This window comes from Euprymna scolopes, chromosome 3 (genome assembly GCF_053919585.1).
Source record: "Euprymna scolopes isolate OS-2025 chromosome 3, ASM5391958v1, whole genome shotgun sequence".
NCBI classification, from domain to species: domain Eukaryota; kingdom Metazoa; phylum Mollusca; class Cephalopoda; order Sepiida; family Sepiolidae; genus Euprymna; species Euprymna scolopes.
In genome coordinates, this window is record NC_136484.1 from 41,523,004 (window position 1) to 41,538,034 (window position 15,031).

General features: G+C 32.7%; 1 protein-coding gene across 9 annotated transcripts in view; it reads right to left on the reverse strand.

The window, feature by feature from the left end:
- Positions 1–334: 334 nt before the first annotated feature.
- Positions 335–15,031, reverse strand: part of LOC145254621 (receptor-type tyrosine-protein phosphatase epsilon-like) — a 732,106-nt gene continuing 717,409 nt past the window's right edge. For all 9 annotated transcript variants that reach the window (XM_080113291.1, XM_080113282.1, XM_080113273.1 and 6 more), the window contains 3 exons: positions 9,052–9,212; positions 5,848–5,983; positions 335–553 (listed from right to left, as the gene is read on the reverse strand). In XM_080113291.1, coding sequence (XP_079969417.1) covers positions 482–553; positions 5,848–5,983; positions 9,052–9,212 — 369 coding nt within the window. In that variant the 3' untranslated portion in view covers positions 335–481. The remainder of the gene's footprint in view (positions 554–5,847; positions 5,984–9,051; positions 9,213–15,031) is intronic.

Sequence of the window (15,031 nt, forward strand, 5' to 3'; positions counted from 1 at the left end):
AAAATATCCAATGAATTTAATGAGGTCTATAAAAAAAATTCTCAATACAAAGAAGAGCAAGATACACTTTTCATTTGTTTTTTTGTTTTTGTTTTTTGCGTAAACATTTAGATATTGCTACACAGACATGAGTATGTTTCAGTCAACTATTTATTATAGACATCATCAGGCGATCCAACACGCGATTAAGGACTGAACTTTTAGAAAAGCAACATCGCCTGATATCTCTAGTTATCTTTTAACTAGTGGATTGAAACATTCAATGACTATGTGGCGATACCTAAATGTTTATGTAAAAACAAAATAAAAAGTAATATATGTATTAAACGAACTGTAGTTTTAAAGAGATTTAATATTTATGTTTGTTTGAAAAGTGAGCGATATTATGCGAAAATTATGCGATGTTCAGGTCGTGTGAGAGTTTCAATCTTGCTGGTCAATTTCAAACTGGACGAACAGCATTCTGTTTTTGTGACCATGGTCACAGGTTCTCATAGGTTAGGAATCGATCAATGTACTCCATCACGGCCGTGTGACAAAACTGATACTGCTCCTGGAAAATAAGGCACAGAAAAAGAATGTATTAAAAACAAACATATATATATATATATATATATATATATATATATATATATATATATATTATTCCTCAATTGGAATTTATTTTGAGATGAGCATTATATGTTAATTCTATTTTTATTATTTCGGACTATTGGTCTCATCTTTATTAGTTGTTTTTTTTTTTTTTTTTTTTTAATCTTTTTATTGGTTCACAACGTTTCGGCCAACTTCCTCTGGCCTTCGTCAGGTGGTAACCGCGACGGATAGGAACTTCGAATCTCCTAACTGCATTCTCAGCCATCACTGCCATCCGTAGTTGTTGTCGTCTCACCACATTTTTGACCAATTACCTCTGGCACGCTTTTGGGTGGGATTGAAACCGCTATCTTCAGACAATGTTCATCTGGAACCGTAGAGATTCAACGTCTCTATCAACTAGAGGTAATTGGTCAAAAATGTGGTGAGACGACAACAACTACGGATGGCAGTGATGGCTGAGAATGCAGTTAGGAGATTCGAAGTTCCTATCCGTCGCGGTTACCACCTGACGAAGGCCAGAGGAAGTTGGACGAAACGTTGTGAACCAATAAAAAGATTAAAACAAAAAAAAAAAACAACAACTAATAAAGATGAGACTAATAGTCCGAAATAAAAAAAATAGAATTAAAAACAAACACTTTGTATATTTAAAATATATACTTTAATTTATATATTATTTTAAACATGTAGAAATGTTTTTTGAAGCTTAAAAGAAATCAACCCATTGAATCTCTATTATATATACACTTCAGAATAAGGAAATGCAATAAATCTACTGGTATGCAAATCCAGTGATTATTGGTCTTACAAAATATTATTAGATGTAATTGCCTTTAGCAAATAAGGTGCAAACCACTTATGGTATTTGCTAATATTTTTCCTTTGAGGAGATGCATAAACATCGAAAACTCATGGGTTAAGGATATATACTTCTTAAACTGTATTCTTTTGTTTTGCATGCAATAAAAATTCTATATTTTAAATTTAGCCTATTCAAACCATAAAATTTAAGTTCCTAAATTTTATATATAAATAATCATTCAACGTAAGATCTATTTGCTAATCGTTAATAAAATTTAAACCATTTCTGTAATTTAACCGTAAATCATACAAATAAACTGTCATGTACGCATGGAAAATACATACAGAGGTGAGATATGTCGCCCTCTAAAAATAAAGTTAGAACAACACCGGAGAGCTGTAATACATGAAGATATTGAAAAGTCGCATATACTTGCTTACATATGGAAGGAAAGATAAATCACATATGCTTATGAAGTGAAGTAAAAAAAAATATAGACAGTGAAGAACGATGGAGTGTAGTAAGACTCAAAGAAGCAGTGCATATGCTGAGCAACAATGATTTACTAAGCAGACCTCGTATAGAATTTAATAAAATATTGGAATTATTAATTACAAATCTATATATCTATAAAAGTGAACGTGTCTGTGTGCGTGTGTCTGTGTACATTTCCCTATGCAATAACTCTGGCAATTTTAAGTCTACAGGCTCGAAATTTGATACACAAAATACTGAGATTTGGGAAAATCTTTGTGATAGGTTTCCGGCCAGAAATTTGGTTGTTAAGGAGTCAAAGTTCAACGATTTGACCTTTGATAACTCTACCAAACTCCTCCACCAATTTTGGGTCTAAACTTTAAATTTTGGATATAGGTTCCTTGGACATGGATCTAACTTAATAAATCGATTTGAGCCCAAAACAATAAACATTAAAGGGTCATAATAGGGGTCAAAGTTAAAAAATTGACTTCTTTTTTTTTTTTTTTTTCTCAACATACACCTTCAAACGCCCGGGCAACGCCGGGCTGAACTGCCAGTAATCGATCAGATCATCTTATATGTGTGGAGTAATAGGTAGGAATCTATAGTGAAAATAGTAAGAATATCTAAAAACAAGAATAGGTTTAAGGTTGTCAAAATTCACATTAAAATTGCAAGAATCCTCATAATCTATTTATATAATACAATGAGATCCATTTTCCCCTTTCAATTCAGTGATCATAACCCTAACCTGACCTTTAATTAACTCTAACCTAATTTTTAGGTTTAGTTAAGCAGATGTCGGTTTGGTTATAATAATTAAGGCTATCACAATAGTATATTCTTTTCAGTGTTTTGACTCTCGAGTGTGTATCCGTTGATATCTTATATGCTTTTATATAGAGTGGTGTGGTTCTCGGTTGATTAACTGTGTCGGATATATACTCTAGAATCAAAACAATGAAAATAATATGCTGTTGTCATAGCCCTAATAATAATAATATGAGATCGATTTTTCCCCTTTCAATTCAATCATCATAATCCTAACTTGACCTTTAATTAACTCTAACTTAAGTTTTAGGTTTAGTTTAGCAGAAGTCGGTTTGGTTTGGCTACATTTATGTTACCCACAAAAAAAACAAAAAAACAATTCATACACAATGCTCTCCCAATCTAATGCCTAAAATATTTACAGATACGTTTGTAGTTAAATCCTATTATATTCAATCCCAGGCAGTGCCGGGAAACAGGTCATGCTAGTTATATGTATATATATTCTAATATATATATATATATATATATATAAATTCTACACACTTCTCTCTTTCACTTTCCTCTTATGACGTCATGCACTTATATCAGAAACCAAGCAAATTCAGCACATATCATTTATGTCGTGAAGAAATTCTCTCGTTTTAGTGAATGACTTGTACCTTTTATAATGTTTTCCAATATACGTAGTGACAAACAAGACCAAGATATTTTTTATAAGTATGTAGATACATACATTTAGTAAGCTTAAGAAATTTTTATAGCAATAAACAATCTCTGATATTTATATTGTCAGACAATGAACTTATGTTTGGACAAATAAAACTCGTCTTGCTTTGTTTATGAAAACAAAATTAAATGATGTTTATTAGATCAGCTTTAAGTTCACACAAATTTGACAGCTTTATGATAGAAAAGACAAGTAATGCACTCACAGTTCCTAGATTATATAATAGTGCCTATTTACAATGCCTCCCCACGGGACAGTTAGACACCAGGGTCGTTTTTTAATGTGGAGAAAAGGTACAACAATAAAAAATTGTCTCAATCGTGAAGGACTGCTCCTCCACCGAAAGAGAACAAGAAATGGAAGTGCAGCATCCGAAGAACAGATACTACACTTTGATCCTGGCCATATAATAGTAACGCTATAAAGATGCATTGTTTTTGTTTTTTTTAACCAAAAAGTTAATTATAAAGGAACAGATGTGAATTCACTTGCACATTTTTTAAATTTTTCCAAAGAAACTATAATAAGAAAGCCCTTACAGTCTCCTCTTAACATGACTATAAAGGGAGGTAATTCGTTTTTATTAATTAAAGTTTGTGATGATGTTTTATTTTGTGACACTGGGCGTACAGACCAGTAAATTAATATTTAGATTGAAAAATATTGTAAAGCCACTTTAAGAAATTAAAGTTGAGTTCTATTTAGTGAATTGAGAAGAAAACGATCAACTAGAATACCTGCATAATTTTAAAACTTCCTGTTTGTTGAATACTCTCTTGGCCGTTGATTATGACAGCTCGCTTATGTCTTCATAATTATCTCAATTCAGTTCCATTTGGAGGCTAATTTGCAGCTTCTGAGAGCAAAGACACTAGCCCACAAAGGGGTTAGGTCTCTTGACCTGCAGTATTTACCACTTCCTGCCGTAATTATTGCATACACATGAAACACTAGTGTCTATAGGTATGAAAAATTAGTAATATTTATCAATATATATAGATTGAGAGGAGAGAAAAGCGACAGTTTGTCAAGGACAAACATAAAAGAATATACTAAATCTGATACATGAAGGGTGTCAAAATCACGAATGTTGTCAGAAAATGAAAAGGTATGTTAATTGAAAAAGCACACGTATTGCCAAGTAAATAAGTGATGAATTTGTTATTGATATTCTGCAACCAGAAGATCTATAGTGTGAGAATGCTGTCAAAGTTGGGAAAAACCATGCAAAGATGGCATACAAAGTGGACGAAGTCATTCAGACTTGAAGGCCAGCCAAGAAATAGAAAGAATATCGACTTCTAAATTTGTATGAGGTGCAATGTAAGTATATTCTAGAAGTAGATTTCATTTACCCTTGGTGAGTGATGTTTCAAGGGTGATAACTTGGATTTTGATTCAAGAGAGATAACTTGCTGATGCTATAAACTCAAAAGGACACTACTGACATTAGGGCCCCAACTACAGTCCAATTGGTAGAAATACTATTGCTTGAATGTAGCAATATTTATACACTAGAAACCCACCCATAGCCTAGCAAAAACTCATAACCTAGGGAACATTGTCCATCTGATATTCTTCTATAATATAAATCTCACCTGTCTGTTTAAATGTATGTATGTATGTTTGTATGTCTGCCTAAAACTTTTAACACAGGGTACGGATTTTCATGAGATCGGTATTGTTTTGAAGCTCCATCATTCGGGTGACAAATATCTAAAAATTGGTGAAAAACATTCATTCCTTCACCCTAAACTGGGCACTTTTCTACAGGGAGGAGTCTGATTTTCGCCGATATTTTCAAAAGTTATCCCCTTTTTCCAATTGACTAGCATTAATTTAAACCTTTGCCAATTCCGGTTTGGCGATGAGCGCAACAGCAAAGACGTTACGTTTTTTATTTATTTTTTTTTTTCACGTTTTTTTCCCTCCTTCGCAATACGGGTTCGAGCCTGCCTGCCTACTGCCACTTCCTTTTTTTTTTGCTCAATACACACCTCCAAACACCCGGGGAACGCCGGGCAATCAGGCTAGTAATATATATACTAACTCTCTGGCGTTGGGTCTCTATTTAGTTCTAGCTCAACTGTTCAGAAAGCTGACCATTAATTGGTAAATCTAATAATAAGCAATATTCTGTTTCGATTAGTATTAAGCAAGTTCAATTAAAGGCAGATGACATGCTCTTTAGCTTTGGTGAGCAATTATCTAGAGATTGTATCTATAGATGAAAACACTATTCCCTATCACCTAATTGGATTTTTTTTCAGAAAAGACATGCGTCTCATACAAATTTTGCCTCAGTTAAGGAAATGACTTCTCAAGAAACCTGACTAGAGATAAGTTTGAAAGTCAATTTCTAACAAATGCCAGTATGTAAAACAATTGTTAAACTTGATGATTATGAACTATGTTTTAGTCTGATTTAAATATAAAATTTAAAAAGCGTAAACTTATTTCTTACCAAACTAGTGAGCAACTGTGGCCGGGGAAGTTGCATGGTCCTCACTACGTATGGAATGTTGATCATCCGTTCTTTAACCAATAAAGATAAAACAGCACAAACGACGCAGAATAAACCGCTACGTTCAGCACCATTTCTGCAAGAAAGGAAAAGAATCGCTTTAAACAATATGATACACCATTTTTTTTTTACCTTTTCATGTCAAGAATTGTGGAATGTGGTTTCAATCCCAGCACTGCAGCTCAAAACAAACCGCCCGACTCATTTTCTTCAGCCAATCAAATGTCAAAACGTCAGCAGTTCTTAATACTGATACTGCCAGATTCACATGAGATAGTCATTTGTAAGAACAAGACCCTCATTTGTATACTCGAACTCATCTCTTAGATATCTTCGGAAGTAACACCGTGTCCAGTATGATGTCTTGCAATATCTAAATCTAGATAGAGAAAGAAAAAATAGGCATTTATTTGTTCTTTTGTAAACTGGGCATCAAATTATCTTAATGCATTTCTATTTGCATAATTTCTGATTACATTCCGTTTTATTTATGTACTAACAAATAACTGATTATTAAGACACATAGGCCTATATAATTAGGCCCCTGGAAAATAGCAGACACTGGTGGCCGTGGTTCAAATGAAATACTCTGGTTTCCACTGTTGGGCATTGTTTTCCAGTGGCAGCTAGTGGAATCCACTGTCTGTGATTATCAGCACAGTTGGTTACTGGCGATTAGTGTTGGTTTGGGGCGATAACCTGCATGTACTAGCTGCTTCTAAAGAAAGCATTTATAAACTCTTTAGACTGAGCGAAAACAGTGGTAGATAACTGCCTTCTACCAATGACAGTATCTTTCAAGTTGGTCATTGTTTTTCTTCTTGGTATACTGCATGCATTTTTCTAAAAGTAGCCCTAGCACATCTTTTAAATAATAAAATACTCCGCAGGCAGTAAAAGTGGCAAAAAAACAAATATATAACAAATAAGTATTTTCGTAGCCAATATGAAACCTATCTATATAATATTTTTGTGCTTTAACTTACTTGAAAGTTATAAAAAGAAAGTGTCGACATAAGTCACAGCTTTGAAGCCTAGGTAATCAGTCAAGAATATAAAATTAAATTTAACGTTATGTATGTATACTAACATTGTCAGTATTTATGAAACATAACAAAACGTTAAAGTTACCCGGAGTTAAATTTCTGTTTTTAAGCAATTGTTCTGTTTGTATTTGTTTTTTGTTTTTTTTTAGCACTATTGCGTCTTGAATAAGTGTTTTGTTTTTACAGCATATGTTATTAAATTGTTGCATCAAAATATGCAATAGTTTCGAAACGTTTGTAATGGTTTTCTGGATAATCATGATTATTTCAGTGTGCTTCAGTAAATGCATAAATCCAAAAAGAATATGAGTTTCCAAAGAGGGAAAGTATGAAAGAATAAATAAAAAAGTAAGTGAACGTTATTCATCGAACCGTGGCAAATGTTTTGTGCAAACATCATCCTCCACTTGTAGACAGTCAGAATGAGAAAAAGTTTTATCCTAATCGGCCTCTTAAAATTGATCAAGAGTCCTATATACACTATAATACGAGTACAAAATAAATCATACACATACCTATCTCTACTATTATGTAAAAGTCACTTTGTGTGTGCCTGAGAATTCCTTCCTTCCTCATAGGTTCCGAAACGGCTGAGCTTATCTTTTGCAAATTTCACACAAAGGTAATTTATGTCTGGCAGTGTTTTGTACAGAAATTGATTTGATAAGTATCGAAAAATCCGATCCTAAAAATAATTTTCTTTCTTATGGAAAAAATATTTTTACAGAATATTTTACGTTACACCGGAAAGGGGAGGATGATAAATCTCAATTTAAAAAAAAAAAAACAACAGAATTATTGACATCTGGAAACATAGCTCAATGGTAAAACATTCGACTCCAGATCGAATGATTCCTTGTTCAAGCATGGGTGTACTTCACCATTTTATTTTAATATTTTCTTATTAATTCAGGGTACCATTTAAAATCGCCACAAATCATTTCCTCGTTTGCATATTTAAAACTAAACATTAATCAAAAGTGATTTTTTCAGGCATTTATCGTTAAGCCTAAATATCAGTTGTCATGATATTGTATTGTATGAACAACATCATTTTTATTTACATATTTATTTAAATTTAATTAGTCCACCAAACAACTTATTCCTTGTAATATATAATAATCAATAGAAGACTGCTTATGAATTATTAAAGAATCAATCTGCCTAAATTAAAATATCACGTTTAAGCATATTGTACGACCAGGCAACGCCGGGTATCCAGCTAATATATATATATATATATATATATATATATATATATATATATATTTCGACAGCCAAACAACTTTGTAGCCCACAAAAGCCATTACAGCCAACAAACCGGAAGTCCAAGATGCGAGTGTTGCCCTCATTTTAAGTGTGCAGAGCATTTGCTCAGTTAGCAGAGTGCTTGCCTCACATGGTTTCGAATCCCAGTTTCTGATATGTCTAACTGATTAGGCCAAATGAGGGCAAAACTAGAGTCTGGGACTTCCGATTTATTGGTTGTCATGACGCTTGGGGGCTGCGACGTTGTTTGGCTGTGTAATTAATTATATAATCTCTCACATTCTGCAAAATCTTATATATATATATATTACGAAAAAATGGACTCTACCTTATATCTTAATTAGCTTCAGTTTGTGTCTGTCCGTTACATGTCTATATTATATTATTTTTAACTTGATATACAGACTAAATCATACTGCATTAACCTCTAATATAGTATAGATATGTATATTTTTTTGATTGTAATAATACATGGAAGCACAGAAGAAACAAGTTGGTTATCCACTATCCAATGTTCTGCTGGTGAGGGAATTCATCAAAAATATCTTGCTTTGTATTTTATAGAAAGATTTTCTTTTCTTTTTTCCTGCAAAATCATTCTAAATTTTCCAAGTCCAGAGTTACTTGTTTCTCTATCTTATACCATGAAAAGGACATAGGGTCATATCTAACCATACTTGGCTATTCTCATTAATATCTGCAACGAAAGGATTGGACCTTTAACACAAGGTTAAGATATGAACCATTAATATCTCTGGCAAAACAATACAGGAAGCAAAAAGAGTCGACGAAAAAAAAAACAGCAAAAAGATGGAGGTGATTAACTTACAAACAATGGACGACCATGGGCGTCTTTTGAGGTGTCTGCTGCTGAAGTTGATACTGCGATATCTCTTCGATCATATGCAAAAATGATACAACATTGGTTGGCACCGGGGAGCCTGCAGGCCAGGCAATGTATTGATAATGTTTCACACTCATTTGCCTCCCCTGGAATTAAAGAACAATAATAAATAGGAGAGGTCAAATGAAAAGCCCTGGAGTGGAAAAAAAAAATAGTTTGACAAAATGAAACCGATAAAAGGGACTTTGTTGGATCTTGAAAATGAAAGCATATGTGGTCGAAATGGCAAAGAATGTATGAAGAATATGATTGGTTGGTGATAAGGCGAGCAAGAAAAGAATAACAATAAGGAAGGGGGAGAGTAACGGTTATGCTTAATAGTAAAATAAGAAAGAAGATCAAAATATAGAAGAAAAAAAGGGGGGGGGGAAGAATAGAAGAATAGAAATAAAAGAATAAATAAAAGTTAAATCATAGCAAATAAAGATATGAAGAAAGAAAATCCAAAAATAATTGAAGATTGCAGAAGAAGAATAAAAAAATAACAAAAAGAAAGAAAATCAAAAAATAATTGAAGATTGCAGAAGAAGAATAAAAAAATAACAAAAAGAAAGAAAATCAAAAAATAATTGAAGATTGCAGAAGAAGAATAAAAAATAACAAAAAGAAAGAAAATCAAAAAATAATTGAAGATTGCAGAAGAATAAAAAATAACAAAAAGAAAGAAAATCAAAAAATAATTGAAGATTGCAGAAGAAGAATAAAAAAATAACAAAAAGAAAGAAAATCAAAAAATAATTGAAGATTGCAGAAGAAGAATAAAAAATAACAAAAAGAAAGAAAATCAAAATCTATATATTTATAAAAGTGAAATTGTCTGTGTGTTTGTGTACATTTCCCTATCAAACTACTCTGTCAATTTTTAGTCTACAGACTCGAGATGTGACATAAGGAGTATTGAGATTTAGGAAAATCTTTCTACTCGGTTTTCAGTCAAAAAATTTGGCTGTCAATGGGTCGAAGTTCAACGATTTGACTTTTGAAAACTTTACCAAACTCCTCCGCCAATTTTCGATCTAAACACTTGAAATTTTAACTGTTGGTTACTTGATCAAACTTTTTAATTCGGTTTGAGCTCAAATCAAATGTTAAGAGGTCAAAATTGGGGACAAAGTTAAAAAAAAAATGACCTATGCGGTCTCTACCAAATTTACTCAGTCAATTTTTTATCTAAACATTTGAAATTTTACATAAAGGGTATTCAGACATAGGGTAAGCTTTTTAATCAGTTTTTGGCCGAAAGTTCGGCTACCAAGGGGTCAAAGTTCAAAAGTGCGGTCTCTAGCAAACTATTCGGCCAATTTCGGGTTTAAACGTTTGAAATTTTGCATAAAGGGTATTCAGACATGCATCAAGCGTTTTATTCAGTTTTTAGACGAAAATTTGGCTGCCAAGAGGTCAAAGTTGAAAGAGTTGATCTTTGCAGACTCTACTAAACTCCTCCACCAATTTTGGGTCTAAATACTTGAAATTTTACATGTAGGTTACTTGCACATAAAGTTATGAACAATATGTAGAGCAAAGTCAGGCTGAACTGTTAGTTAAGAATAAAATAGAAGAATGAAAAAGGGGATAACTAAAAAAAAGAATAAGAAATGAGAAAAATAAGGGAAAAAGAGGCAAATGAAAAAGGCAAATAAGAAAAATAATAGAATAAAGGATTAATAAAAAATGAATAATAGAAAAAGACGAAAGAAACGAATAAGAGAAATGGAATAAAGGAGAATAGAAAAGAGGTAAAGAAATAGGAAATGAAAGGAACATCACGAAGAAGGAAAAATGTAAGACAAGTAAGAAAAAAAAATTGCTAAGTATGCAAAAAAATTTAAAAAAAAGAAAGAAATAGCATAAAATATAAGATGAATAAAAAAATAAAAATGAGAAATAGCCGAAAAAAATATGGAGAAAAATTTAAGTGAAAAGTGAATAGATGCAGAAGCAAATAAATTCAAACTCATGCGCATAATATTTCGTCTTTATTGAAAAACTTCTTCAGAGTGAAATCTGCTTTTGATTAATGTAAAAGTGCATGGCACATAGGTTAGAGAAATATTTCGACGAATAAAGACAAAATATCAAATATGCAAATAAGTTGAATTTTATTTATTTTTGTTTTGTAGCAGTGTGGTTATACACAGTGAGTCACAGGAAACGGATGTTTTAAAGGCAAACAAAACTCTGTGAGGAGAACAAGGAGCGTTCTAAAAACATCCGTTTCCTGTGACTCAGCCTATATTTTGCTTCACTTTTTAAATCCTATAGACACACACACACTATATATATATATATATATATATATATATATATATATATATATATATATATATAATCCCCCCCTCTCCGATCACATCGGTTGGTACTAAATGATCAAACGACATCCACTTATGAAATAATTTTAAGTGTTCATTCATCGGGGAGAACACTGCCCACTCTCTCTAACATGTTTATGATGATTGTTCAGATGCACAATTTGTATTCGTGAAAAGGACCTTGTTTCAGAGTTGTCCTTTTAGATTGTTTGCTTTAACAAAAGATTGTTTAACCGCTTTTACTATTTCACTTTTTGCTCGTGAAATGGCTGAATGGGGGCACTTTACTGAACGTTTCCTCAGTGGAAGTTGTGATTTTGAATGCTTTGATACTCACCAGATTTTACTGATCAGCGATATTGTCTATAAAAACAATCCTCATTCTATTCCGGAATTGAAGAGATAACTCCGATATTGGCACTAGAAATAAAACCACATAACTATATTCTTTGGTTTTTTTATTCTTTGTTTTTTTAAACCTGGATAATTATTTTGTCTGTGAGATTTCATTTAGAATTGTTTTTTTGTTTTTGTTTTTTTAATTCCTTCGAGATAAGAAATATGAAATATAACTACTTCTGTATTCATATGTCTCTAACCATTTAAGAAGAAATTGGAAAGTTCTTGAAATAGTTATTTCAATCTCATGAAAAGCAAATGAACTTCTCTGAGAGATTACTCACACATGCATTCATAAGTATATATCGGTTGAAGCTGACGGCACAAAATGAAGGCATGAGGCATATAAATATGCATGCTGTTTGGAAAATCGATGGTATAACTTCAAGATTGTTTTATATACGTGTTATGTTTTCAACCATGAGCATGTTAAGAATGGCTTTCTAAAATCTTGCAAATGTGAGAATTATTTGGAATTATCTCCCTTATCCTGCAAAATCACATGAAGAGATCGTAGATTGTCGTTTAGCTAAAAAAAGTTGATTTTGTTTTTTAAATAAAACTATGTGATTTTGATGTACAATATTTTCTTTTCATCATGGGTACATACATCACACAGACTTTTCTTTATTTCCATGGAAAGAAGGGTTGCGGACTTGCACTACATTTTTTTTTAAATTAATGTCGTAGGGATGCATTGTTTAAATTTAAAATTGTATTTTTGGTTATAGGAAAAGATGTTAAAGCTAGGTAACCATCTTTACATCCTGTTTTTAAAGCGGTTCTCTAAATAATCAATAAATCAGTCTTTATAGATGCGGGTGTTATATTGCTAGTGTTTTTATTCCTTGCATCTTCCTTTCATCTTCACCGAATTTCATGAGCGACCATGATTTTAGTGGTTGTCAATGGTCGCATCTTTTTTAACTTAATAAATTTCTCACGGATGAATGGTGCAAGGAGATTTTTGCTAAGTTTTCTTCAGGGTTTTTATTGGAGAGAATGAATTTATGGAGATAGAAAGGACATAACTATCTTTTCTTTCTTAACTTAGTTTTCTAACTTGAGAATTGAGAGACGCAGACAGACAGACATCGAAGTGACATTAACTTTAGATTAATCTACATTATTGAACTGTCTCATCTTTTAGAGTGCAACTGAACTGAAAACGTGACTCATTCGTCATATCGTTGGAATGTTCTTTCTATGGATTTTGACTTGTCACCCACCTATGGGTATAATTCTGTTTACAGATAGGTTATCGTCAAATGTGGTTTTGATTTTTATATAAATATTTTTTAATATATTATAATCGAACGAATATTATGAAATAAAAAAAAAGAAAGAAGAAAAGGGGTGGAATCTATTGATTAAATTTGAAGTTTTAAGTTAACATATGAAAAAAAAAAAACAGTTAAGGGGTGCAATTAGGAAAAGGTTATTCGAGATTATCTCCCTTGAGTGTTAATGGATATTCTTTTTCATCTCCCTTAAGAGAATAGCCCAAAATATTTTTTTCCAAAAAAAAAAAATAATAAAAATAAACAACACAAGACCCACGTGATTTAACATTGTCTCACCAGCAAATTTGCTTGTTTTCATAAATTTAGTTTTCTCAGAACATACAATTGATTAATGGATCAAATTAAAATCTTAGTCATAAATAATTTAGAAATAATATCCCATAGTGTTTTTTTGTTTTTTTGATAATTTTATTGACTTTATTTTTTTGTACAAGGTGGAATTATAATATTGTTGCTTTAAAGAAAACAACACTACAGTTTTATTTTAAAACTTTTATTGAAAAATCAATTCAGGTAACTTGATTATGTAGTAGAGCTGACATCTATTCAATGTAGCCGCCTTTAGCCTCAATCACCGCTGGTCTGGAACTGGGAGCATGCTTTTTCCACAAGCGCCGGTGGGAGCTCGACGAATACTCGGTGGATGGCGGCGATCTAACTAGTTTTGGTGTTGTGAGAGGTCATGTTGGTGATGTTCTCGACGTATGACCAAACGAAGTAGTCCAGCAGGTTCAGGTCGGGGGAGGAGGGGGGCCAGTGAGAGAATAGTATAAAGTCGTAGCACTCTTTCTGAAGCCAAGCCTGGGTCTCTTTGGACTTTTGGGTCTGCGCAGGGTCCTGCTGTCACATCCAAGGTCTACCAACGGCTGCATGATTGCATCAGAGGATCACCACACTGTTTAACACATCAAGGTACACTTTGGTGTTGATTTTCAAGCCGACTTCGAAGGTGTGAGCTGGCATGATATGGCCCTCACTTGAAACCACACCAAAGACCATAACCATGGCCGGAAACTTTGTTTTCATCATCCTGGGCACGTGCCTGTTATTAGTTGCAATCCAACGATGCATTTTGAGGGTGCTGGCAATGGTCCTGTTGTTATAACTTGGATCGGTAGAGAGCATGAGTTGTACAGCGACGCATCTCTGATCTCGTTCGTGGAACATTGTGTCACTTTCAAACATGGTAGAATTCTTCTATCGCTCTTAGGATTTGTACATAACTGGCCAACTAGTAGATGGTCTGCAATTAAAAAAGACAACAACAGTTTTCATTAAATGGAAATGAAATCATGTCTTTGCTAGGGCGACAAATTTATTGTTCCACCCTGTAAATTTACTTTCAACTAGCCCCACAATTACGAAGCCTCAAAGTGTAGTGTTAACACTTTTTTTCTTTGCCAAACATATGCACTTGAAGAAGGTCGGAGTTTACATCGACCGAAACGTTGTGCAGATAACACCGAACATGAGAGCAATTGTGCGATTAAGCGGAATAGTATAGACATTTGATATTTTTGATATTGTGTATCAAATATCATTTTTAATCGTTTTTCAATCAGTCTTAGTATTTACGTTTAAAAATGTTCATAATTTGTAAAAGTATTAAAAATAGCCAAGATGGAAGATTGTTTCAAACATTTTGAACTTATTCTGAAAATGAGAAATCAAAAGCTGCGCCATGTTATTTTTTTGCACACCATATAATAAAGCAGCAACTTTATGAAAAAAAAAACCCCAAAAACGAAATAAATGAAATATAATAAATATAAATAAATATAATATATAAATCCAATACAAGAATTGACTGCAAAAACGCAAGAAGGAAGTGCAATGTCTTCGTTTTGTTTGTACTACAAAATGCATACTCGATGCGCGTTTATTTGTCAGGCA